This window comes from Apteryx mantelli, chromosome 10 (assembly GCF_036417845.1).
Source record: "Apteryx mantelli isolate bAptMan1 chromosome 10, bAptMan1.hap1, whole genome shotgun sequence".
NCBI classification, from domain to species: domain Eukaryota; kingdom Metazoa; phylum Chordata; class Aves; order Apterygiformes; family Apterygidae; genus Apteryx; species Apteryx mantelli.
Window position 1 is genome coordinate 27,443,057 of NC_089987.1, and position 25,367 is coordinate 27,468,423.

At 42.2% G+C, this 25,367-nt stretch overlaps 1 protein-coding gene across 1 annotated transcript in view; it reads left to right on the forward strand.

Annotated features, from left to right (window-relative positions):
- LOC136992872 (ankyrin repeat domain-containing protein 7-like) overlaps positions 1–13,790 on the forward strand; it is a 28,266-nt gene extending 14,476 nt beyond the window's left edge. Inside the window, exon 10 of the mRNA XM_067302847.1 lies at positions 13,740–13,790. Coding sequence (XP_067158948.1) covers positions 13,740–13,790 — 51 coding nt within the window. The remainder of the gene's footprint in view (positions 1–13,739) is intronic.
- The last annotated feature ends 11,577 nt before the right edge of the window (positions 13,791–25,367 follow it).

Sequence of the window (25,367 nt, forward strand, 5' to 3'; positions counted from 1 at the left end):
CTCTGTGCCTAGAGCACCTTCGGTTATATGTAACAATCATGTTTCCTCTGTCTTCACTGTGCCCTTCACTGTTAAATTCTCCTAGTGTCCTTTTGAATGACAGGCACTTCATTTCTGGAGCATATTCACAGCCTGCCTTTGTTGCTTTTTGTTTGAATATAAATTCCCTTTTTTTTCCTTCCAGAAGAGACCAGAATTATCCACAATGCTTCATATGATATCTGTCAAGTGCCAGTATGAATACTTCTGTATCCGCTGGTTAAATATGGCTTTTTTTCATGATTCTACTGGTGGATTATTAGTGTGTGATTAGCTGGTGCACTCAGTTTTGTATCTGGATAAGAAATGCATGGTAGCTTCCCCATTTACTGAATGCCAGTTTAGAGCAGAAATTCTTGTGGTCAGTCCTGGATGCCAGAATGATGTTCCTGTTCTCTCCTCCTGGGTGCTCCCTGCGGGGATCACGGCCCTGTTCTTTGAGAACTCTAGGATAAAAAGGAAAGAGAGATTCATATACTCCAGGAATCTCTGTGGATGTCCTGCTTTTTGTTTTGCTAATCATTTCTTTTATTAAAATACGCTTCCAACTTCTCACCACTATTAGATGGAAGGCTACAAGCCTAAATTGGAATTTGCCTACTGTGAAAATAAGTAAAACTAGATGGTTGGTTTCCAGGGATTCTTTCTTGCTTTCTGCATAGTGGAACTGTATGCTAATCTTTTGTGTATATGCAGAGCCTTGATAAAGTTCCTATGTAGGCACCAAGTGTGCGTGTCAGATTTTCTGCATGTTTGTGTCTGAGCCGCCTTGTTTCTTGCAATTAGGAAAACCTTGGTACGTACTCCCGAGGAGGAAAGAACAAGAAAGAAACTTAAAGAACGGATGAGGAAATCGCTGACACTCAGGATGGCAGTGTAGGTTTGTTCCGGCTTTCAGTTTTCTTTACCATGTTCCAGCCAGAACCTCATCTTAAAGAAATGAGCTGAACTACTGGATACTCTTCATCTCTTCATATTTCTGTAGAGCCAAGGAGCTTAAAAGCCATAGTCATGGACTCCAAGGCGCCGCTAGTAAGCTCAGGACCTAGAGTCCTCAAAAGGAACCAGTCCTTTTCCAGAATGCTTACAACCTAACACAAGAGAAAAGGTTTGTTTGAGGGCAGGTGGGAATACAAGGAAATGGAGAGTAGTACCCTGAATGTTAAGCACTGCTCTCACTACAGCAGCAGCCTGACAGTTCTTGTGGGTTGTGAGCAGCCCAGCCAGAATATTCAGGAGGTGAGGTAAACTGCCAGATGCATATGAAAAGCTCCTGTGAAGCGTGAAGATGACAGGGGAGAAGAGAAGGTGCTTCTGCATTTGTGTGTTGAGCAGGCAGGCAGTTGGAGCTGCTGTCAGGGCCGGCTTGGAATTCAGAGCTGTCCTCTGGGTACTCCGTAGGAAATAATGTAGGAATGAGGCTAAATCGTGAAAAGCCTTAGCAAATTTATGTTTGCTGTGAGAGAAGAAACTTGAAGGGTTTGGGGAGAATGCTCTTTGTGATTAAGGCACTAAGCTCAGAATATGAGCTTTGCAGCACCTTTCTGAAAGGATGTGAGTGGGGCAAGGCTGTATTTCAGGAGAGAAGAGCAGGTTGCAGTAGCTGAGCTGATCAGGCCTTGAGGGAGAGATGTAATTATGCAATACCTCGTGAAGGCGGTTCCTCGCACATGTTCTGCAGGCTGTGCAAAACTTTGAATGAGGGGAACGAAAACCTACCAAAAAGTTCAAGGCAAACGTGCAGGTATGAGGTCTTAGTTAGCCCTGGGGTAATCTTGTTATTAGTCATTAACAGGCCAGGGAAGAGTGCACAGCCATTTTTTATGCGTTAGTTTAGCCATAGCCTGGGCCACCCAAAGAAGCACCTTGGCATCAGGACTCCTTGTAGAACAGTGAGAGACCATTGAGAGGGGAGGAGGAAGCTAGGGAGGGTGGCGGAAAGAAATGGAGGTAGTAGGGCAAGAGATGCCTAAAAAGAAGCATGGTGAAATGTGCCAAAGGCAGTAGACTAGTAAGGAAGAATGAGAGTTGACTAATGGTCTGGAAGTCTAATTCAGAAAAGTTACCCTATGATTTTAAGCAGAGTGGCTTTAGTACAAGGCCTGGGCGATCCAGAGAGTGGAGCGGTGTGACTTGGTTCAAGTGTGTGGATTTCAGGGAGGTGGACAGGAGAAAGTTGCATAAAGGCACTATAAACAGTGTGTCAAATGGGAGAAAAGAGTAGGGGGCGGCATTCCGTTAAGGTGCAAAGTGAAAACTGTGGAATTTGAAATGGGGAGAAAAACTGAAGTATGCTTTCCTAGTGGGAAGAGTGCCAGAAGAGAATGTATGATTACAGGGAAGCATGTGTGAGTGTTGGTGTAAAGGAAGTTAGATGGCATCACTGGACCAAGTGGAGGGATTCAAGGAACAGGAGAGTAAAGAACAGAAGAGGAGAGAAGTTCATGCCGTTGTGATCAAAGAGAAGAGTGCTGGAGGAGTGAGGCGTGGGCTTGGCAGTGCTCACAGACTCATTTCTCAGTTTTCCATGTGCTCTGTCTCTATACTCCATATCATTTATCTTGCATTCAGAAAGCAGGACCAATTTTCTTTTCTTGAGAAATTTTTTTTTTTTTTTTTTTACTGAGAAATAATATGAAATTATTCTTAGTTGGCAGGTAGGTAAACAGAGCATGTATGTTCCTTTGCTGGCATCTGGCTACTTACTTGAGAAGGTATTATTAAAAGCTGGCTAGACAAGTACACTCAGTGTTTTGCATTCTTGGTGTCATTCCTGAAAGAATTTCAAGTTACTTTGCAGAAGCTAATGGCAAAAGCCTTTCCTGTATGCATCATAATTAATTGAAGCTGTCTCAGGAGCTCCCTTCTTTCCTTTTCCTGCTGTTTTTGGTAACCGCTTTGAACATTAAGTTCAGTGGAAATCAGGGGCACTAGATTCGCAAGCACAATACAGTGCCTTTGCACAGCTCTGGCCTACTGTATGCAAAAGTCAGACTGAACAGAAGTGCAATGTTCTTTTCTAATCCCTCAGCTGCCAATCCTAGTTTCTTCTTGGACTGTTTCTCTGTGGAAGCCTACTTAAACAAGAACAAGTCCAAAAAGAAGCGGTAATGGTGAGTGTGGTGACAGAGGTTGTTTTGGATTCTGTAAGCACTTGGAACTTGGAAAATGCTCTCTATTGCATGATATGAGCACTTTGTTTAGCATTCTTGAGAGCAGTCCGTTTAGGAAAGAAGAGGGGCCTCGGTTTTGGAAAACAGACTGGTATGTGCAAGTGGCTTATGTTTCAGAGAGTGGATACTTCATGCTCAGTGAAACTGGGTGCTTTCTGTGTCAGTTGCATTGGAGAAAATGAGCAATTTGTAGCTGAATTTTGGTTGTAAACTAGTTAGGCCTTTTGCCTTCCCAGCAAAGACTGAATTTTGCTCTCACAAGGAAAAACGTAACGCTTTTTGAAATCACATGCCTGAGGAACATAACGGGCTGGACAATTTGTAGATCTCTCTCACAGTGCGTTCCAAGGTAGACTTCTCTTGATTTTTGACATAGTGTATTCTTAATCTTATTTGTGTTGTTGTTCTTGACAAGCTGGCAGATGGAAACATGCAGTCTCCTACAGTGATTCGCCCTCCTCCTCCTCTGAGGATGAGGAAGATTTTGCGAGGCGCAGGAAGCGCAGCCCTAGCAGAGCTTTCAGAAGGTGAGTGCAGTTAGAGAAGAGGGGAGGGAGGAATCTGCTGAAGTGGAGGAGCAACTGCATGGCTGTGAAGTGCTCTCCTCCCTGCTCTTGTACAGATTCTAAATGGTGTCAGCATTGAATCTCTTGGCATAATATTTAATCTCTTGGGACTGGTGACTCTAGCTGGGCTGTCTACACCTGGCCTTTTAGAAGTGATTCTTTAAGAGCAATTGGACTTTGTTGGAGGGGCTGGGAGTAAACTCTAAATGTTTGAATGTAAAATTCTACTGCCCCTCTGCTTTACAGTAGTTTATTCAGAAAGAATACTCCCATAACCCCCAAATTATAAATAGAGGCAATGATGGAGTTTCTTTACCTTTCTTTAACCTATGGTATGTGTTCTGTTGAATTGATCTTTAGGTGCGGGTGGCCTCTCTGGCCAAAGTTCAGATGTAAAGAGAGAGATGGTCATTTTTCCGTTGCTTCATCCAGAGGTCCTATGACAGATCCAAAGCGTGGCGTCCAAGGTAACAGAGACTGTATTACCACTATCCATGCAAACTCAGCTGTTTGCAGGAGAATATTAAATTGAGGAATCAGTACATTTGCGTGCTTAGAAAACTTCTGTCAGTATTGAGCTTTTATAGTAGTAATTCCTTAAAGGTGGATAAAAGCTGGAATATATGTAGAATCAAGCCGTATGCAATGCCTTCTCATAGCTAAGGGCTTAGTGTCCTGTGTACTACAAGGAGACTGTACTCCAAAAGTGTCCTGGTTTAAAAAGGTGAGTTTGGCGATGTGGGGATTTTTTGAGCATTTTAGGTACACTTGATTAGTTTATGAGCACGACAGGTTTAACTGTTGGAAGTCAATTCTAATTTGCTGCTTGAAAGACCAGGTGTTTCCTTGTATGGGCACAATATCTGTAGATGTAATGATTACCTGTATCTGTTCTCTGTCAGCAAAACTCACAGTATGATGAAATGTGACTTTAAATTCTTTGCTTTCAGCAAGGTTAAAAGAATTGCAAAGAACAAAACCAAAAGCTTTGAATGATTTTTCTTCTTTATTCCTTGTAATTCTTTTCTAAACACCAGCAGGCTAGCTTTTCTTATTGATACTTAAGTATTATCTGGAGATGCAGAATACCTTTTTCTTTCCCCCAGCTTTAGACTTTCTGCTCAACTCTTGCTGACAAATTCCGGGAGAGAAAATCCAAGAACTTGCATCTTCTTAAAGAGTAACCAAAGGCTTTACTATCAAGTCTTGCCTGTCTGTCTAGAGAGAGATCAGATACGTGGCTGAGGGTTGACTTGTGAATGAGCTCAATGAACGGTTAAAGACAGGAAATAGAAATGGGAGGAGGCAGATGGACCACTAGGGGGAAACAGCGGTAGTTTGGGGAGAAGCTGCAAAGTTTTACATAGCAGGACGGCATTAGTCATGATATTTCATGCTATCATTTGAAGGAACTGCAAGAATGGCTTCCGGTAGAGACTCCAAGATGTCAATGTTTGAGGTAGTGCTACTAGGGCTGAAGTGCTTTGCACTCTTTGAGGAGGCCAATATTAACTGTTGTATCCTAACACCATTTTTTGTCATCGTCTTTGGAAAAATAAGGTAGAAACTTAGCACCCTGGCTGCTGGAGTATTCCATGGGAGAGCGACCTGGCTTCTGCAGTGCTGAGGAAACGGAGGACTGTTTCCAGGGACAGCACTGAGCCCTGACCTGGGGGCTTAGGCCTGAACTGCTGGAGCCTTCTGTGAGAAAAGGGAGCTGCCTTGATGCCAGCAACTGTTGACATGGCTGGAAGTGCAGTGTTCAATTTAGAAGGAATTTATTAACAGTGGGACAAATTTGTAGAAATTCCAAGTTCCGCTCTTTCAAAGTATTGGATGGTAAGCACACCTAGTCGAGATTTTTGTTTCTGTATTCAGGAGGAAATCGTCAGCATGAGAGTGACCTGTTCGATGTTTTTATTGCCTTCCTTGAACGTGAACTCTCAGAAGTCTAGAAGGTGAAGGATGCATTCCTACTGAAGTCTGCTGCTGGGAATTGGTGTAGTTGTCTTGCTAAAGTCCCTGAAACACAAGGTGGAATTGAGCTTCCCAATTTTTCAAGCCTTGGCCTTCATGAAGAAAGAACTGACATCTTGGTTAAGGCGTTGAAATGCTAACTGGATTTCTCTTCTGAGCAGTGTAACAACTATATTTTGCAATGGCAGACTGTCAGAAGGTAGGCTTTTGGTGAACGTACCTTGCTTGCCTTTTACATTGCACATATTACATACACTGGACTCAGGATATAAGTAACTATCTCAAAGTCACGGGAATTCTTCTCCTAGGCAAACTTATACATCTGTCTAATAAGCCTGTGGGGAGGAGGGGGGAAGGCTGGGTCAGCGTGAATCTCTTGAGTCAGAAAACAGTTTAGACCACTGTTTTCAGTATTGTCTTCTGCCTAAGGAAATTTTAGGAGATTCAGGCAGGGTGTCCTAGTGGTATCAGTATGCATTTGCTTGGGAAAGCACAGCATTCAGGTGCTTAAGAGATCCATAAATGAATCTGAAACTGAAAAAGGAAAACTACCAATGGAAGAGCTCCTTGGGGAGATTTGCATGACGTACATCTGATGTTGCAAGCACCAGAACTGGTGCCTATGCTGGACTGTGCTGTAAAAATGTAGTAAATGTAGCTTCCCGTGAGACTCCAAGAGCCCCCCACTCTGCATGGCCATGCGGAGTATAAAAGATAGTTGGTGCTGTCCTCTGGGCTTCCTGCGTGCTGCTGAAAAGGAGGTTTGCATGAGAATATTGAGGCATGTAGAATAGGCTGCTGTGGAACTAATAACTCTCTATCTATGCAAACTAACACGTGTAAACAGGATGTAAACTGAAAACTGTGTATCCACCATACAGTGGGTACAGGCAAAGTGTCAGAACACGCCTACCAAGACAAAACAGTTACTTAATAACAGAGTGTAATTTCTCCTTGGATTAGATTATAGGCCTAGCTACCCAGACAGAAGCAGACCTGAACCTCTGCCTGACTTCAGAGCTACTGAGAGCTAAGGTCCCTCCTAAGGAGCCTCACAGCTCGATTCGTGTGGGGCTGTGCTTGAGCAAAGCAGATGAGCCCTTCAGCAAGGTGTAGGAGCCTGGGTATGCTGCTGCACCACCGGGAGTGCCGAGTTTTCAGTTCAGAGTGGGCTTGTGTCCAAGTCAATCTGGAGCACAAGCAGCGCCTCTCCATTTACATCAGCAAATAGTTTCTGTCATCAGGCTATGCTAGGTTGTAAATTATGGGTGCTGACAGGAAGTTTGTTTTTTAAAATCACCGACCAGACACTGACTACTCTTTCTGTCTCAGCAATGGTTTTGGATCAGAAAGTAAGTGGAAATTCATATTTCATTCTTGTTTTGTCCAGTTCAGACTCTCTAGACCTGACCGGCATGCCAGACAAGCACTGTTTCCTTCTACGGCTGTACCTAGCAAAAGAATTCCCCAATGTGGGCTACCGCAGTTTTCTTGACCTGTCTTCCTTCAGTCCTCCTCATGGAGGAAGGTCATGACTTATATTGTCATAGGACATACTGTATATATTCAAGAGAAGGCTGGGATCACAGGAAAGCACCAGAGATTACACATTCTTTTACATCTCCTGAATAAAGATTAAGCAGTGCAGTCACATAAGGTTAGTACCTCTGCAGTCATGGGACTGTTGCAGAATGCAGTACCACTGTTTTCAAACATTACTGCTGGAATGGAACCAAATCAGATGTTTGACTTTCAACAAGAAAAAAGAATGTTAGCCTACTTTAAAGTGCCTTTTCAATATTTAATTTATTTCATTTTTTTTCCCACCCTTTTTCTCCCATTGCTTGCTAGTTTCAGTTCTTAACTCAGTGTTTTCAGTAGAAAATCTTTATTTAGTTCTGTTTTGTTGTTTTTTTTCCCTTGGCCAAATTCTCTCTGGGTTATATCACTGTGATTTCAGAGTAAGTCAGGAGGAATTGTTCTAGATTTACACTAATTTAAAACTAAATATTAGCTAAAGGGAGATACTAGATTCAGACTAGTGCAATTGAATGCTTTCCTCTGCTTCAGTCAGCTGCAGTGATTAGTCAGTCTTCATGTTTCACTTGTGAATATAGCAGATTTTAGATATAAATCTGACTTACACAGTAGTTGCACATCTAGGCTGGATGCAGATGACTGCACTCAGACACCATTTGTATGACAGTGATTGAGCAAATCCATCACCGTACAGGTAACCGGGGAGGACAGGTCCCTGTGGATAGTGTGAATGGAAATGCTGTTATATCTGCCCCTGGACAAAATGCCCATTCCTGTATTTGAATGTAGTTTATTCTCTGGAGCATGTATTTGAACTTTGATCTCAGGGTATTCTTAAAACTCTTTCCACTTGAATTCTGCCCCAATACACCTGTGCTTTTCCATTCTTTGCAGCTCTTGGGTTTTGCAACCAATTCAGCTGCTGTAAGTGTTCTTGTCTTCTCAATCTACAAGAGACACTATCAACATTCTTCATCTTTTTCTGTGTTTGATTTTAGTGTTCAGACCCTCAAATACCTTTCTCCTGTGCATTTTGCATACAATAAAAACACTCCAAGATATGTCAGGCTTTCTCAGGTAAGCTGTGATAGATAGATTAGCTGCATTTAGAAGGAAAAAGAAAATATGAAATATATTCCGAAGATACAGCACAATTGTTATTTTTTCTTACAGTAGCACCCACCAACATTAACAGAGCATATAGTAGTTATATAGTCACAGCTAACTTCAGTCAGTAGAGAGAAGAGGGAGCAAAGAGAAGACATTAGCACAGTAGGGAAATTAAATAATTCATCATGGTATCTTGACACTAATCCTCGCTTCTTCGATGTATATAAATCATTGAAGGGCATGTTGTCCTGTAAATGCTCTAACCAGGCTCCAGGTTAGCCAGCCGAACACCCAGTGTGCTTTGGAAGCCCCTCTTGGCACAGCGCAGAGTGTGAGATATTACCCAGGCTGTCTTGGTGAGACCCATCCAGCTTCAGCCCTCACCTTGTTAGAGTCTGGCCAGCAGGAACTGCAAGCAGACAGATCTACAGTCAAGGAGAGCTCCAAATCACTACCGCATCTGTAGTGCGTTTCTCCTCAAAAATCCTTTCAGGTTGGGAAGTGCTGTAATATCTTCTATACAGAGGAAATCAGGTTCAAGAACATCAAAGCCACATCAATATAATCTGTGAAGGCAGGTCAGAAAGCCTGTAGTTCCAGGGTCAGATGAGACAACCTCACTTGTACCACTTGTACTCATCTAGCATCCCTAATATTTCTCTACCCATGAAATATACCATACTCAATAATACCTTCAGCTCCTGCTTTACATTTGATTTACAGCAGCTGTGCTGCCTTTTGCTGCTAACGCTGTTATTGCCAGGGATTTTGATCTTAGTGACTTTGAGTACAGAGGGTGGATTGGCAGTCACCCATGCTCCAGCGGATGAAGCAAGCCAGTCCATGGCGTAAAGGGTAGGGATGGGAGCTTTAGGCATCACCTTTATGCTAGAACTCGAGCAAGGCTGTTTTGACTAGGGCACTTCACTGACTTTCCTTTCTCTTTTCCAAGATCCGCACTGTGCTGTTTTGCAGCAGCTCAGCTGGTTTCCCCATTGCCAAGAGGACTGTCTTATCCTCCATGTACGTATATATTTGTGTGTGTGTATAGGGGTGCGTGTGTGTGTGTGTGTGTGTGTGTGTGTGTGTGTATGATGTTTGGGTGCCTGATAAAAAAAGGAAAGACATTAAAAAGGTGCATCATCTTTAATGTATTTATCACCTTATGGTAGACATCCATATAAGGTTGCCCAGAGAGGTTGTGGAGTCTCCTTCTCTGGAGATATTCAAAATGCGCCTGGATGCAATCCTGTGCAATGTGCTCTAGGTGACCCTGCTTGAGCAGGGGGGTTGGACTAGATGATCTCCAGAGGTCCCTTCCAACCTCAGCGATTCTGTGATTCTGTGAAGTGATTGTCAGCTTCATTTGCTTGCATTCCTAACTTATTTAAATATAAAGACATTTCTTTTCTGTTTTTCACTGAGGAGAGAATAGAAAGGTAAGCTTAGATGAACCAAGATATAAATACATCATAGGCAGGTATAGCAATAAGAAAGCTGCCTCGGCAGAACTGTGTTTTGTAATGCTTCTGTCTGCCTCAGAGCATGATGACCTCATTGGGAAATATCTTATTTGCTTGGAAAAAATTAAGCTAAAAAAATTTCTAAAGAATTAATGGAGTTTGACCGTCATTACAGAAATGGTCACTCTTTTATGTAAAAACAGAACACTTTTATTCTGCTGTTTAATGAAAATATTACAGTGGAACAAAGGGAATTGCAGTCTGTGGAAATGACGGGATAGTTGAGAAATCATTATCCTTCTGTTTAATGCCTGTGTAATGACTGAAGTTGATTATTTTGTCATATAGAATAAAGGCAAGAGGCATTATATTTTTATTTACTCATTTGCAGGTTTTCTTAAGCTGACATTTTTCAGATCAGTCTTGGGAATTTAGAAATATGTCTAAATTATTAAGAATCAGTGAGATACTATTAAGATGTGTCAAAATTCCCTAGACTGTTTTGAAAAACTGTACTGTTACTTTTACAGAAATGTGGGAAAAAGGCTTTTCCAGAGTTTCTCTTCTTTTTGTAATTTTAACAACATTTCTTAAATTTCAGGAAAAAAAAAAAGAGGCCAGAATACTTGTTGCAATACAAAGTGCTGTTTGTGCTGAAGCTAACTGACAGGGCCATGTGAAGGGAAGAACTGGAGCAATTGCTGAAGCTTTAGTTGTTAACTGTAGTGCTGAGTTTCAAAGTGAAGGCTGTGGCGGTAGCAGAAGATAAGAATTGTAGAAGGAAAAGGGCATATTCAAGGTGTGCTTCAAAATACTACAAATAAGACTTCAATGTCAAGTGGTATCATGGAGAGGGGAAAAGAGAACACAGACGTTATGAAGACTGATATTATGAGGAATAGACAGATCTTATGAAGAATAGACGGATGTTACGAGGAATAGCAAAGGAAGATTCCCAGTCTATCAGCACGGCCCTCAAAAGCCTGATGAAGACTGGAGGGGTGAGAGGATCTGGTGGATGGTCTTTGTTCATGACAGCATCAGAAGGACTACAGAAACATGAGTTCTAGATATTCTGGCTACACATGCAGTACAATGTCCAGGTTAGTGTCCCACCCAAAAAAGCAGCTCTCTTCTCAGGAGACATATTCTCATGCTTTAATTCCTGGGATTAGTTTCATGAAAATCAGCATGTTGGTTGTTTCAAATTGAAGATCAACAGTCAAGTGTGAGGAAGAAGACACAAAGGCAATGTTGTTCCTCACAGCTATTATGCTATGAGGAGCTATAGCTGTCACTGGCTATTTTTATATAGGTACATGCAGTGTTTCCCTTTAGTAGGTAGAAGAGGTCTTACGGCTGGATCCCTATAGGGACGCAGCTATCCAGTGTGCAGCTGCACAGGTGTAAAATGTAGATTCTCTAACCTCCTGACTTCTCAGCCACCTCATCTTAGAGGTTCTCCAGCTTTTTATATATTCATGCATCAGTTTCCTGGAAAGCTGTATTTTTTTGATAGAGAGCATGCACACAGCACCACCAAACTGCTCAGCTACTGACTCGCTCTTTGATCTTTAACTCACATTTCTTCATCTGTCTTGCCCGTGGCCCTGTGGAAATAAGCATTCCCGCAAGCGCTTGCTGACTCAGGCCTGGCTTTAATGACACACTCCTGTTTACCCAGAGGTTAAAATGGTAAAAATTAATTGATTTACATCAGAGCTGTACACATCCAAATCTAAAAGCTTGTTCACTCAAAATCCAAATTTCATACAAGCGAACAAACAAAAGCCATCTAAAACTTCTTGTTCATTAAGAGTTTTTGAAAAAGTTTAGACATTTTTGTTGTTATTATTTTATCCAAAATAACCCTTCCATCCAAAGTATTAATCTCAAATGTATTTATATGGTTGTTAAAGAAGTAACTCAAGCAAGAGTATTTCATTAGAAACTCTCTTTAACTACACAGAGAGGAATTCATAGCTGTGCTCTATCTTTGTGCTTAATCACCTCCTTTCAACACAGTAATTTATTAGCAAATCTCTTGAGGAGCAGTTCTCGTTTGTGTTGGGAAGCAAAGTAAAGTCCTTGTACGTTCAGTGATAATGGTTTAGTTACGTGCCAGATTTTGTGAAGCCCATTATCTATATTATGTGTCATTTCAAAATGACTGGAGTATTCATTTATTTTGATGGTGATAAATGAATTCTAGAAAGATCTGTGATTACTTTGTTGATCTAGCCCTATTCCAAATTCTCTGAACTAAGAAGAAAACAAAATCTGTCTAGCTCAATGAGGAAATAAAAAAATCATAGCCTAATGAATACCTAAATGAACTAAACTGAACCAAATCCAAACAGCTCAAGCTTTATGCACTTTAGTCAAGAGGGAGACAACTAAAAGGGACAATGTTTTGGTTTTGCTCTTTGCTAACATATGACGTTTGGGGCTCAATGGGACAAAATGATTTCTTGTTACAGAGGTATGATTCCTAATGGAAAAGAGAGTAACTTTTTTGGGGGGAAAATATGCACACACCACTGGGGATTGTTTGGCAGGAAGAATGAAGGCAAAAAGCTCCCATGTTGTCTCAGAATAAGGGCAATAGATTTTGTCGGACCTCCTGCACAGGTAATGCATATTGTGCAGAACAGAAAGTATGAGATAGCATCTAATACAAACAGATTTTTATTAGTCACTGCCTAGGATATCTTCTAATACCTCATGATTTGCCTTTATTCCATGTAACTATATGGTCTGAATTGGAACATCAATATTAGGACTCCAAACCGAAGGTGGGACAGTGTGAGTGAAGAGCGTCAAGCAGAATATCTACATTTAGGAAAAGGAGAAAAAATGATGTGGTCAATGACAGGCCCACTAGACCTTAGTAGTATGTGATGCTGTACAGCAAATATTGAAGGAAAGAATAAATGAAGAGAGGGGACATAAATGGAAAAGATGGTTTTTTAAAATTAAACACAGTTTTTCAGGGACAGACTGTCTGAAAAAGAAACAGGTAGTTGTTCTGTAAGCAAAAAATGATTTTTTTTACAGAAGAGAAGAACCTTAGGTTCAGACTACGCAGAATTTATTGAAGTATTTGACACAGTGCCACATAAAGACATTTTTAGGTAAGCAGGAGAAGAGGAGAGCACTATAAGAAATGTTGTGTCTTCTTCCAATCCTCCTCCCACCCAGTGTTTAACTGGGCAGCAGCATCCATCCATGCCACAAGCCAGCCAGGCTCTGGAAGGCTGGATACAGCCTGCATGACTGCCACATAACATCTGGACAAGAACTGGCCTTCATCCAGCCAGCTGAGATGTCAGGCAGAGTGAAGCTACAGTCGTCTGTCTCCCTCTGGGTATAAGAGAGTCATCTTTGCCTCATCTCCTCCATGGTACTCCAGAGCAGAGCCGTTAGATGCTGCTGGAACTGGCACCCTGAGTAAATGCAAGTCTCACTGCCGCAAACATGCTATAAAGCTTTGTGACAGCAACAGAAATTAGGGTTTCAAACACCAATTTTCCACACTCAGATAGCTAAATGCTCACATCACAGTTGTTGTAACCCTCACATTACCATATTCTCCTTGACATTCGTCACCATTAGTTGTTGTCCCACATCTAACATTTAGTGGTAATCTCTGAGATGAGGATGCAAAGGTGCATTTTTATTGCATTTATAGCATGCTTTTGAGTGCTATGAATATTTTAGAAATGGAAATCCCTCTTTGCCATTTTTCTTCGTTCTGCCCACTCTAGCATGCCGTTTTTTTGTTTATGCTAATGGAAGCAATAAGCTCTGCAGAGAAGCGCATTAGAGGAGACTTCTGAGCGTCTCTGAGACGTCTGCTTCCCTCTGGGCAGGTCTTCCGTAAAGAACGTGAGGCCTACAGAAATGGACCATCCCCTGGATAACCGGCTGCTGTTTTAGCTTGTAGGCTAGAATGACAGCTTCTCAGAAGTTGTGCAGCAGCACCACAGTCTGGATTCACTTTCGTGTTTGCACACAGAAGTTTGGTTCTAAGTTCCTAACATGACCCTTCATTAAGCAATGTGTCCACCTATGGCTACCCTGGGAGTCTTCAGGAAAGGATTTGTATGAAGCTCTTGTGAAAGAGATGTGCAGGTTGCTGCAGACCCTATTTGCAGTGTGGGGTTTTGACGGGAAGGAGAATTCAAGGCAGATTTGCCCTGATCTTTACAAACACACATACACATACGCATACACAGAAAAATAGGATTGGAAGAGGCTTTGAGAGGTCATTTCATCAGTTCTACTAACCTTAGGCAGATTAACTACACCTGTGTGGTTCCTGACTAATATTTGATCTCTTCTTAAAGCCTCTAATGATGGATAATCTACCTTCTCCCTAGGCAATCTCTTAGACTGTTTAACAGGTACAAACATGTCCTATCATACTCTTTGCATTGCATTTCGCAGACCTCTGAACACTTTGAGGACAGTGAGTTCCCTTAAAGAAGCAACCATATCATTTTCACAGACCTCCATCACGCAATCAGGAATGGTGGGGACAGAATCTACTAATTGTGGGTGGAGGGAAAATCTATGGAATTTGCATTTCACCATATAGTACCAAGAGAAAAATCTAGCACAGGAACTAATCTTCTGCACACACACACACACACACACACATACGCACACACCATTTGCCAGAGAGCTATGAAGTACCTATTCTGCTTTGGGCTTTTTATTATAATAATACAATTACTTTTGTCAAGAAGTATATCACTTAACCTGATTCTAAGAAAAATGGGCAAGGATTCTTAATAATTAACAAAATGCCATTCCTTTAAAAATGTCACCAACTTTATTAAACTGAAGTTGCCATTCACAGTCACTAATCCACCTACAGATTGAAATTTTCTTTAGAAGTTACTAGAACCTGCTCATATTGAAAAGAGGAGAGGCAGGATAGGCCTCTGGCTGGATGACAAGTGCTGAAAGTTTGGCGAAAGAACAAGCAAGGGTTTAGCAAAAGCTGAGCTTTTATCCAGCTGATTAGAGTGAGATAATAGGAGTTAAGTCCAACTGATGAAAGTTATAGCCTCAGATTCTTGTGACATTTGGGAACTCAGCAGCCAATGCTTTATGCTAAATTTGGGAGCCTAAATCCCCTTATGTTCCTGCCTACAGTGCATAACTACAGCAAGGTCTATATTCCTTGCACACAAGCAGGTAAAATTCTTGTTGATGTTGACTAAAATTTTGGAGACTAATATAACGTTTGATGGGCATATAGCAGATAAACATTAGTTACAGGGGCTGCCCTGTCGCATCATGTTGCATTGATTTTTCTTCCATCTGATCTCTTCAGGCAGTCCATCCATGAAGTGAGATTCCAGATCTGAGAGATGTGCTCAGCTGTCAGCTTTTAGCTTGGCTCGGGGTAGATGCTGGTCTGACTCTCAATTTTTCATTAATCTAGAAGACTTGCAAAGTAGGTGGATCTGACCTTTGAATGTAATCCTTTTCCAGAGGCTTGTGGGGATGGAATACAGACTACAGTTGCTTGGCCAGATTTCATTGACAAATACTGATTCATTGAAATGAAAATATTTTGTAGAAAATATATCAGTTTTGATGGAACTTCCACTAATTCACAGGCAGGAGCCTGTGGGAAATGTCTGCTTTTCAACCAGCTCACCTGACAGCTGGGAGGTAATTTGCTGTCTGTTACTTCAATTTGCTGTCTGTTACTGTTACATCCCTGCCCACTGGCTTGGAAGCAACTTCCTCCTCCCAGTTGCAATGGCACTAAGTGCACCAGAGCTCCCAGATTCCTATCTGGTTTTCCAGGTTTTTGCCATGGAGCCAAGAACTCTAGTTCTGGCTGAAAAAACTATTGATCTGTGAAACCTTTCTGCAATGTCAAGGTCCAGCTCCACCACACCTACCTTCCAGCACCTTGCTGAGGACCAGGATATAGGACTGTGGCCATCTTTGTACACTGAAAATTGTCAGCAGCAGGCACGTTTAAGTTCAGGCCACCTAAGATTTGAGTCACTCTGGAATCATCAGCTCTCCCCGCTTACTGTACATGGGTAACTGTGCTCTGAAATAAAGCATAGCACTAGATATCTGAAATTAGGTAGGGTTAACAGAGACCAAATGAACTTCAATGAGATAAAGCTGCCTCTTGGGAGATTCCTTTAATGACAATTTTCCCAACAGCCTTCTCAAGATGGCTACTGCATGATTATTTTAACACTTTCTGTTTAGACTCTTATCCCGAATTCTTATAATAAATGACATGTAACTTGTGTGTACTGCCATGCCAATATATTACCAGAGAATATATTAATGATACTTTATAGGCAAGGAGACATTTGCCATATTGGGCTGTCTGTATATAATAATATATAATAATGTATATAATATTAATAATAATGTCTGTATATAGTACAATGTGCTTCAGTCCAAGTAAATGGCAAGACTGGACCCAAATTCTACCCATATACAAATACAATATATGAGAAATCTAAAATGCATTTGGATATATGCATTGATCTCAAGGAGGCTGAACCCTACAATGATTAAACTGCAATAAACCAGCGATTACTGTGCTGGCCACTTCTTGGAAGAGAAAAAAAGTCTTGGCTGTAAGAGCTGTTTAATGGGTGCGTGGAGCCGCTGCATGTGGAGCGCGCAGGTGTTACAAGGGGGCACCTGAAACTCAGCGGCGCAGCTCTCCCGACCTTTTCTCTGTGCCTTTTAACTAGCTGCCCATGCTGCATTTTCCTGCCTCTCCCCATTTTGTTCCAAAGAGGGATATCAAGGTTGTGAAAGAGCAGAACGTGAATAGTCAGCTAATCAAATCACCGAATGCCAGGAAGGTCAGCGCCGTCGTGGGAGGGTATTGACTTCCACAAGCTGTCACGAAGGAGCACCGCAGCGTTCGAGCCCTGTGCAGGGAAATCAGCCCAAATTTGAAAGGGAAATGTGAGTTGCTTCTCCAGCCTGGGTGCTGGGGGGAAGGAGGACTAGCGGGAACAGCAAACTAGACGCATCTAGTGCTCTTTATTCTGCCTCTTGGCAGCGAAGGGCCCCGATCCCCCTCCTGCTGCACATCAGCGGAGATGCATTACCTCCATGTGCACGATCCTTGCTCACACCAGCAGCCCGCGATTGCTGCCTCGAAACCCCAGTCCCGTTGCCCATCCGCTTACTGGAACAACTCAGTGAGGGCCACGTGGAAGTTACTTATTTGTGCCATTTAGTTTCCCCTGTACAGGCACAACGCTCGGGAACGTCTTCGCGTGCCACTTGCACGTGAAGCTGGGGATGAGGATTTGCCACGATGGACAGAAGCAAAGAATGAGCGCTTGTGTGTTCTTAGTTAATATTTTCTCCCCGGCACTCCTCTGGGCCAGTCCCGGTTGTCGAAAGCCTCTGTTTACCAGTCTGGCTTCCCTATTTCAGTACGATGCATCCCTTCTCATCTGCTTGTGTCTTGGCTGGCAGTTAGTCATTTGATCACTTGATTATCAAGGAATAAAAGGGAAAAAGAAACAGATTGGTAAAAAAAAATTGGACTTCTTCAATAGCTGCAGATCAAAGAGCGCAAAAGCGGACACATTCTGAAACGCCCTGGCTACAGAGCACTGGCGACAGGGTTAAACGAATGCCACCAGGAAGCCGTTACTGGTTTTGTTGCTATTATTTTAATAAAAACCGACATGTTGACTTCTCTGTCTAAATGAAGTAATAACTTATACTGGTAGGCTCTACCATACCGTGTTAATTGCAGCTAACGTAGTTTAGCCAAACGGTTTAGTCTATATTTAAACCAAAGCGAAATAGTTTAGTCTGAACAACTTTGCATTTCCTCAGCTGTTCATAATATTGTGCGTATTGCTTCAAAGCAAAGCAAAGCTTCACCTCAACTAGGCAAAATAATTGGCCCCCTCTTTATCTAAAGCTACAGGGTAATTGTGGATAGATGTGGCTCAGACACATCAGCTCGTTCAGTCCTTCCCTCTGCCAAGGTAGGGTTGGCACTTTTAGGGTATTCAGCCTCAGTTCTCCCTCCCTTATTTCAACTCATTCTTTCTGAGCTACATTCCTGCGTACGAAACAGCCCCTCTCTTCTTCCTTATTATTAATGGTCTACAGGCAGCCGGACACTATTATGCACTTTCGTAGGTGCTCAGAGGCAGTTCGTTCTTCCATTCTTACCTAATTCATCACTTTCTGTTTCAGACCTATGAAAGGTTCTTTGAGTTGTTTTCAATGCGCGTTTCTCTTAAAGATAAATGCCTGTTAATAAACAGTCTAATATAATATTCAGGGTTGACATTCAGAAGTATTTAAACACTGGAGAAGAAAAATTCTTCAAGAATAAAACAATTTAAAAAAACCCACTCTCTTTATTGACAAATATATCTCCAAACTGAAAAATACAGACCAGTCGAGTATACTTTCCTTCAAAAATAGAGAAGCTCCTGAATTTCATTTAAATGAGGCTTGTGTTTTTGGATAAATTCTGATTCCTTCTGATTCTTTTAAATCAGGATTAGACCACAGAAGAATACTTGATCCAAGATCGGTATCAGACAGAGGATGTGCAGAAATGGTGGTAACGCCCTGCATTTTGGGCAATATAGCCTTCATGTTTCTCTTTTCAATAACCCAACTATGTGCTTCTAGGCCAAAGGAGAGAATCACAGTCCATGTGAAAGGGTAGAGAAATTCCGCAACATTAAAACCTGCTTCCCTGTACATGAATCCAAAAATTTCCAACATTTTAACATGCACTGTGGTTGAGTATTAAAAAAAAACCAACCAAACAAACAAAAAAACTTCCTGAGCAGGTATTAGAGATCTTTCTCTCAGCAACTATTATCACGTAAAAACACATTTCGTACCATGAGATTCTTTGGTCCTCAGTCTAGTTTCATTTACATTGGTGTAAAGCAGTAGTTCAATGCTATTGAAATCAGTGAAAGAAAAAAACAGCATCAGGCCTTAGTAGTGATGCAGAAGAAAGCTAATGTATTATTTTAAGATAACTGGCAAATTTGAGGCAGAACAATAATCCTGACAGCCCTGTAAATTCTGGGTCTTGGCTTAGATTCATTATACTTTTGGCAGGATCCCTCCCTGTGTTACCTAAGATCATTATTGTCTCTGGCCAGGCAATAAAATCCTGTAATCTGACTGTAAAATGCTTTAATTTCCCATTCATTAGTTTTTCCTGAATTTTACTTTGTGTACCCTGGGAGAAAAGAGCTCCCTTCCCTTTTTTTCCCCCTTTCCTCTTTTTCTTACAGGCATTCAGGCAAACACTGAACAAGATATATTTTTTATTGTCTGGTTTAATTTTATCAGATAAACAGCCCCATTCAAGTGCATAAAGGACTCCCTCACACAGATGACATTATCTCCAAATGTTGTTCAACCCAGAATTATGAATTCAATTTGGTAGATGCAGCCTCAATTTGAGTGGAAGGGGCTCTCAAGGCCTGCAAAGTCCCTTCACAATCAGGGGGCTGGGAGCACACCTGCCTTCAGCATAAGTGCAGAAGAAGGGATAACAGACTTTCCAGACCTTCCTCATCCCCAGTAAACTAATGCTTGCAACTGCAGGTGGTTTCTTTAGGGTAGGCTGGTAGCAGGTGATGTAGATTCCTAAGTTAATTCAAAGCAAATTACTGTGGGGGTGCAGGTGCTGCAGCTGTTTACCCAGGCTGAGATGCCACCAAGGTAAGTTTCTCCTATGCCTGGACTAGCTCATTAAGACTGCTCTGCTCTCAATCTACAGTTTGGATGTATAGTGAAATGTTACAACTCTATGGCATGTCATGCAGTTATTTTAATAGTTCTTTTGACCTGATCATCTATGAATCTGTGTAATCAGTGGTCCTCTTGCATTTGTCTGGCTAGTGTTGTCTTCCTTCAGATACCTGTTCTTCTAGCTATCCCAGGTGGGCAAGAGGAATTTTTTTGTTTATGAAAATCGGTGGAAAAGGGCTCTGAAATCAGTGAAAGGGCTTCTTGCAGCCTGAGGCCTGTAAGTTTGCAATCTCCTTCTGCGGGAATCACAGAGCTAGTGGTGTCCTGGGGCAACTGCCCCTGCACAGGCTCCTTTCTTTGCAGTGACCCTGGGCATTCCCAGGAAGAGCTGGCAGCAAGCAGGAAGGATCCCATACCTGCTTTCCATCAACAGATGTCTGTGCCTTCTGTACAGACACCTGGATTTTGTCAAAATGGCATCTTTCAGCAGAGAAAGGGCTCTGCCGAAAGGCTGTGGGTTTCTGGAGCAGCCTGCCCCTTGTTGTGGTGGCCCTCTGTGCTGCCGCAATGCGTACCGCACTGCGTGTGATGGAAGGGCCCCTCTAAAGCTCTCTAGTTTCCCTGTTTAACAATAATAAGTTGCATATCAAATTCTATTCTGTACGACATTAATGCGAGCATGAAGAAACAGCAGGGCTTACTCTTGATTTGCACATGCTTAAATGATGGGAGTGTTTGGGGTTTTTTTTTATTATTATTATTTTTCAGCCTTTTTGAAAACCTAGTTTTAAATAAAACCTATATGCCTTTTCTACAAGCTGGTGTGATCACAGAAAGTCTGTCCCAGGCTACTCTGTCTTCCACTTCTTCAAAGTGTAAGTTTTTAATAGAGAGTGTGTGAATAGGGTTGAGGAGGACAGTGTCTCCTTATGCCTCATTAGCTTGCACTAAAATTTTTCTCCATCAACAGCTTTTTGACTAAGCTGTGGCTTGAATTTTAAACAGTCCCGTGACTGTGCTGTTTGCTTAGCTAAGGTGGTTTTATTAGTGCTGCAGAATAAGAGGTAGGATCTTTGCGGGAATTTTTGCCTTTGACTGAGTATAAGTAGAGCTGGTTGAGGGAAAAGCACTTCTGAAATCCCCAGTTGCTATTCAGACTTTTAAGGTTAAGGTGCATCACACACAAGCAGCAAATACAAATTACCAAAGCTTGTAGTTTCTGTCCTCTATAAAATATAGCATCCATCAAAATGGACAATGTTTCACTATAATGAAGTTCAGTTGCCAAAGAGTCTTGGACCTCTGTGTTTTGGCATCAGTTGTTATTTAAAAACAAACAAACAAAAAAACCACTTTGCACCAACATGGTTTTGAATTTCTTGCAACTACTGATTGGTTTGGCTACCTGTCAAAAATATTTTGCCTGCTCATTTTGTGCTGCAGTGGTTCCAAGCAGGCTTCAGCTTTCGTCCTGCAGAGCCCTTGGAAGAAGGATGCCATCAGGCAGCCTCCGCAGGCTTTCTTGGGGTCTCTCCTGGACCACCACTTCAGTCTGGAAATCAGTCCCTGATGTTCTTCTCTCCTCCTCTCATCAGTGTGATAAGATGACTGGTAGTGCTGGAAAGAAAGCTAGCACAGAAAGAAAGTAGCATGACATAGATCACATTTTTCTCAGGGAAAGGTTTGATTGGTCTGCCTGGTTCCTACAAAACCTTCCTTTTCCTGTTATAGCAGCAGTGCGGGCAGATGTGAAGCTCCTTTTCTGTGTAATCCTTCCAGTACAAGGCATTTTATGATAGTGATAAAAACTTGATTCAAACATTTTCACTTTTTCTATAGTTATGCTTGAAATCTTTGCGTATGAAAGATGGTAATTTCCTTTTCTGGAACACAGTTTTGGATTGGAGAGGGAAGCAAGGGAAGTGGTTCACACTCTAATCTAGGAGATGAAGGCTTTGCACCAGGGGTCGGAGGACAGAGTGATGTTCCCACTTGTGCCACCACCCTCCTGTCTGAGCTCAGACCAGGGACGTGACTCCTCACTACCAGGGTTTCTTCTCGTGCAAAGTGGCGCTGATGACGATTCCTGACTTGATGAGCTATTTACTTGAATGCAAACTAGATGTGTAAACTGTGTAAATGTGTAAGCTAACATTCTAGTTCCCCACTATGCGCTAGGGTGCTAGTATCATAGGCTAAAATACCCAAAATATTAGAAAATGATTGTATATACCCCATGCATCTAATTCTAGCAATTCCTATTCCATGGTAGCAAGAGAGAGGAGCTCTGTGGAGAAAGCTTGCCATGTGGATATGGGATTACTATATTAACTTATTTTAACTGAGCACAAACGCATTTCTTTCCCTGCTTTTTCAAAGCAAAAGAGATTTTATGTGTCTGTTTTCCCAGTATCTCCTACAGAAAAATCAATGAAAATATTCCTTCGTATGTGGAGGCTTTTTCTTCACAGAGAGTTTATGAAAGGAAGAAAGTTCTTCAAATTGTCATGCAAAGGAAGCGTCTCCTGTTATGATTCAGTCTTTCCTAGGCACAGTCCTGTTCTCCTGGGAACTGCATAAATCCAACACTAAAGCAGCAGGGAGGAAAAGACAAGTCGTTTCAGAAATATGAGCTGCCGAATTAGCATTTTCTCCCATTACTGCAGGCCTCACGAAGAATGCTTATAATAGGTCTTCTGGTTTTGCTCACCCAAAAGGAATATACTCAGAGTTGCAGAACATCTGGTGCTTGATGATTTTTCATGTGTTCTGGAAACGTGGCTGTCATACATGCATCCTCACTGGTATTTTTGAAGAATGCATTTCTACAACACATTTTGTTGAACTTGGACTGGATGCTTTATCATGGGGGCAAAGAGCATTCGTCATGAAGTCATTTGCACCTGGCTGGGTGTTTACCACACTGGTGCCCAATGCAGTCACACAGGTAGCTGCCCAAACTTTTTCGGCTTTGTATAAAGCAATCAACTGGGTGAAATTTGGAGCCTATCGAAATCAGTGGGATTATTGCCATTGAGTTCTTAATAGGACCACAATACACTAAACTCCAGCTTAACCTTTCCAGAAATTTCCCTTGCTAATTTTGGCTTGAATTATAAAAATGGACAGATGCTGATGAACCAAAGGAAGAAAATATGACCCTTTCCCTTTTAAATGTGACCTCGTGCAAAGCGCTGTGTTGTTGAGGAGTGACAAAGCAAATCCCGTCTCAATACCTTGTGGATCTGTTTTTATCTTTCTATGCTTAGGTCAGTATTCTGTAACTCTCATTTGCCAATTAAGCTACATAAGAGGCTACAGGATGTAGTTTTGCAGACGCTTCTTCAGGCAACAAAACTGATTTGAGGAGATGAAGACCACCTCCCCTCCCTGTTGTTCCCTCTCTTGCAGTACCCGGTAGTAGCAGTAGTATCAGCAGATAAACAAGATTGGGGAACTACCAACCTGAGATCAGCTTAAACCCAAGAAAAGTGATTAGTATAATCCAGATCTGTCTTGCAGTCCAGTTCATCCTGCAACTGCACAAATAGTTGAGCGTACAGAGGTAAAAGCTGTGCTACCAGCAGAAAGGCTCTGGAAACCAAAGCGGAAGGCAACCTGCCGGGTTCTTCTCTTCCCTCCCCTCTTCCAGGGCCAGGATGGCGGTGGGAAGGCTGAATCCTTCCTCTCAGGGGCAGGGAGCTGGATGTCATCAAGTAAAAAAGATATTTCTGAGGAATATGCTCCACCACCTGTCTTCACGGGAAGTTTTGCTCATAATCAAATGGTTGACCCTCACTTGGGCGCATCCCTTGCCTCATGGCTAGGTTTGGGGAGGATGCCTCATGGCAGGATGGGAGAGTAATGATTTCCCTGCAGAGCTGGGCTGGAAAATGCCACTAGTTGTTAAAGTAATTTCAATGGTTCTGTTCAGTGAAGAGAAACATTAAAACCTGAAACTGTTGCCAAGATTTGGGTTAGCAAATGTGCATCTCTGCTTGTGAGGAAGAATATGCAGAAACAAGTGCTTTATCTCCTGTATTTAAGGATGCAAGTAACCCGGTTCACTGAGATCCTTATTGCCGTCTGGGACTGCTACATGCCACTGTAATCCAAGTAATAATCACCAGCAGTAAAGGCCCAGGTAGTCAGTCTGCTCATAGAAAAGGAGACTCTTTTGAGATTCAAGCTGGAGAAAAAGCAATGCACCATTTAGCTGGAGAAAAAAGACGTGCAGTTTTGGGGAAAAATATAAAACAAAGATATATTCCATCTAGGACAGAAGCAGTAAGCTAACTGTAGGAAAGAGAGCTCTGGATGTTAGAAGTCCAGGCCAGCTAGGATCTGGAGCTTCGTCCAAGTCCCCACACAGGCTCTGCACAGACTGAAATCCATCTCTCATGCCTCAGCGCCTCTCACCCTTGGCACGATCCCGGCCTCCCCGAACCCAGCAGGAGTTCTGTCAATGGTGTCAGCAGAGGCAGGAATTCACCTCAAATAGACCATGGTTTTCTGGAAGGTCTGATGCAGTTCAGCAAAGGTTTGGGACATGCAGTGCCACAGAGTCTGTCTTGTTCTTGCTTGATGCCAGGAATGCCAGGCTGCGTGCTCTGCGGGTGCAGGCTATCAGCTGTGTCTTTGATCTGTCGTTACGTTTGTGTATGATACATGAAGAAAAGGGGTGAAAAAGTGATTTGATATGCATGCCCTGGCTTTGGAAAAAAAAATGCATTTTGGATTTTTAAGTAAACCAAAACATCTGAAATAAATGTAAGGTTCCAAAATTCACTTTGCATGATTAATGCTTTTGAATAATTTGCGGTCAACTTTCCAAGAAATGAGAATCTTTAGTTTCCTGTTAGATAGCTGCTGCTCGATAAAAGATTTTGAAATTGGATGTTACAGGTCATGGAATTGTATTTATATACCCATTTCATGCTTCAGAAAATCAGCTTCTTAAAATGTAATACTTGATTACAGAAAAATGCTGCCTCTCAAAATAAATAAATAAAATGGCTGCTGTTCCTTTTCCTATCAGAGGGAGGATGTGACAGCCTAGGTGAGCTATGAGAAGTAGCATCAAAATGCCAGATGCTCTAATGAAGCTGTTGCGCTTACCCTTTTTAAAAACAACTGGCAAGTTCTGTTTTATCAGAAAATGAGTTCCCCGTCATCTAATAAAGCAGACACCCAGGACTGGCTGTGAACCAACTAGGGGATTTGGAAGTGTGTGTTTGCTGGAGAGGGTAATGTTAATGGGTGCTTTGAATTTGCTCTCGCTCCCACTCGTGCAATAAAGTTTTACGGTGGCTTCCTGAGCTGAGCCGCCCTGGATGTCATTAGGGATACGTGGGCGTGCAGTGCTGGTGAAACGGCTGCACGGGATGATGAGAAACTCTGGCTGAAGAAAATGGCATGGGCTCGTACCTTTGTTCGGTGGGTGCTGGAGCAACCTGCTTTGCTGGATGCTCCTGGAAAATTCCCCGAGGAGCCTCTGGCAGCAAACCTGGAGCAGAGGGATGTCTGGAGGAGCAAGCTCCTCGCCCGGCAAGCATTGCCTGATCGTGATGTTATTGCTCTGAAGGAAATGTTGATGTGCACATACAGATATTTCATGCTACAGGAGCTGTAGCTGGTTGGTTTGTCAGGACCATACGTGTTCCTGCCGTGATCCTTACCTTCTCTGTGTGGTTTGTGGGACGAGCTCTGCCACTCTCCACAAAGAGGATTTGAGGTCC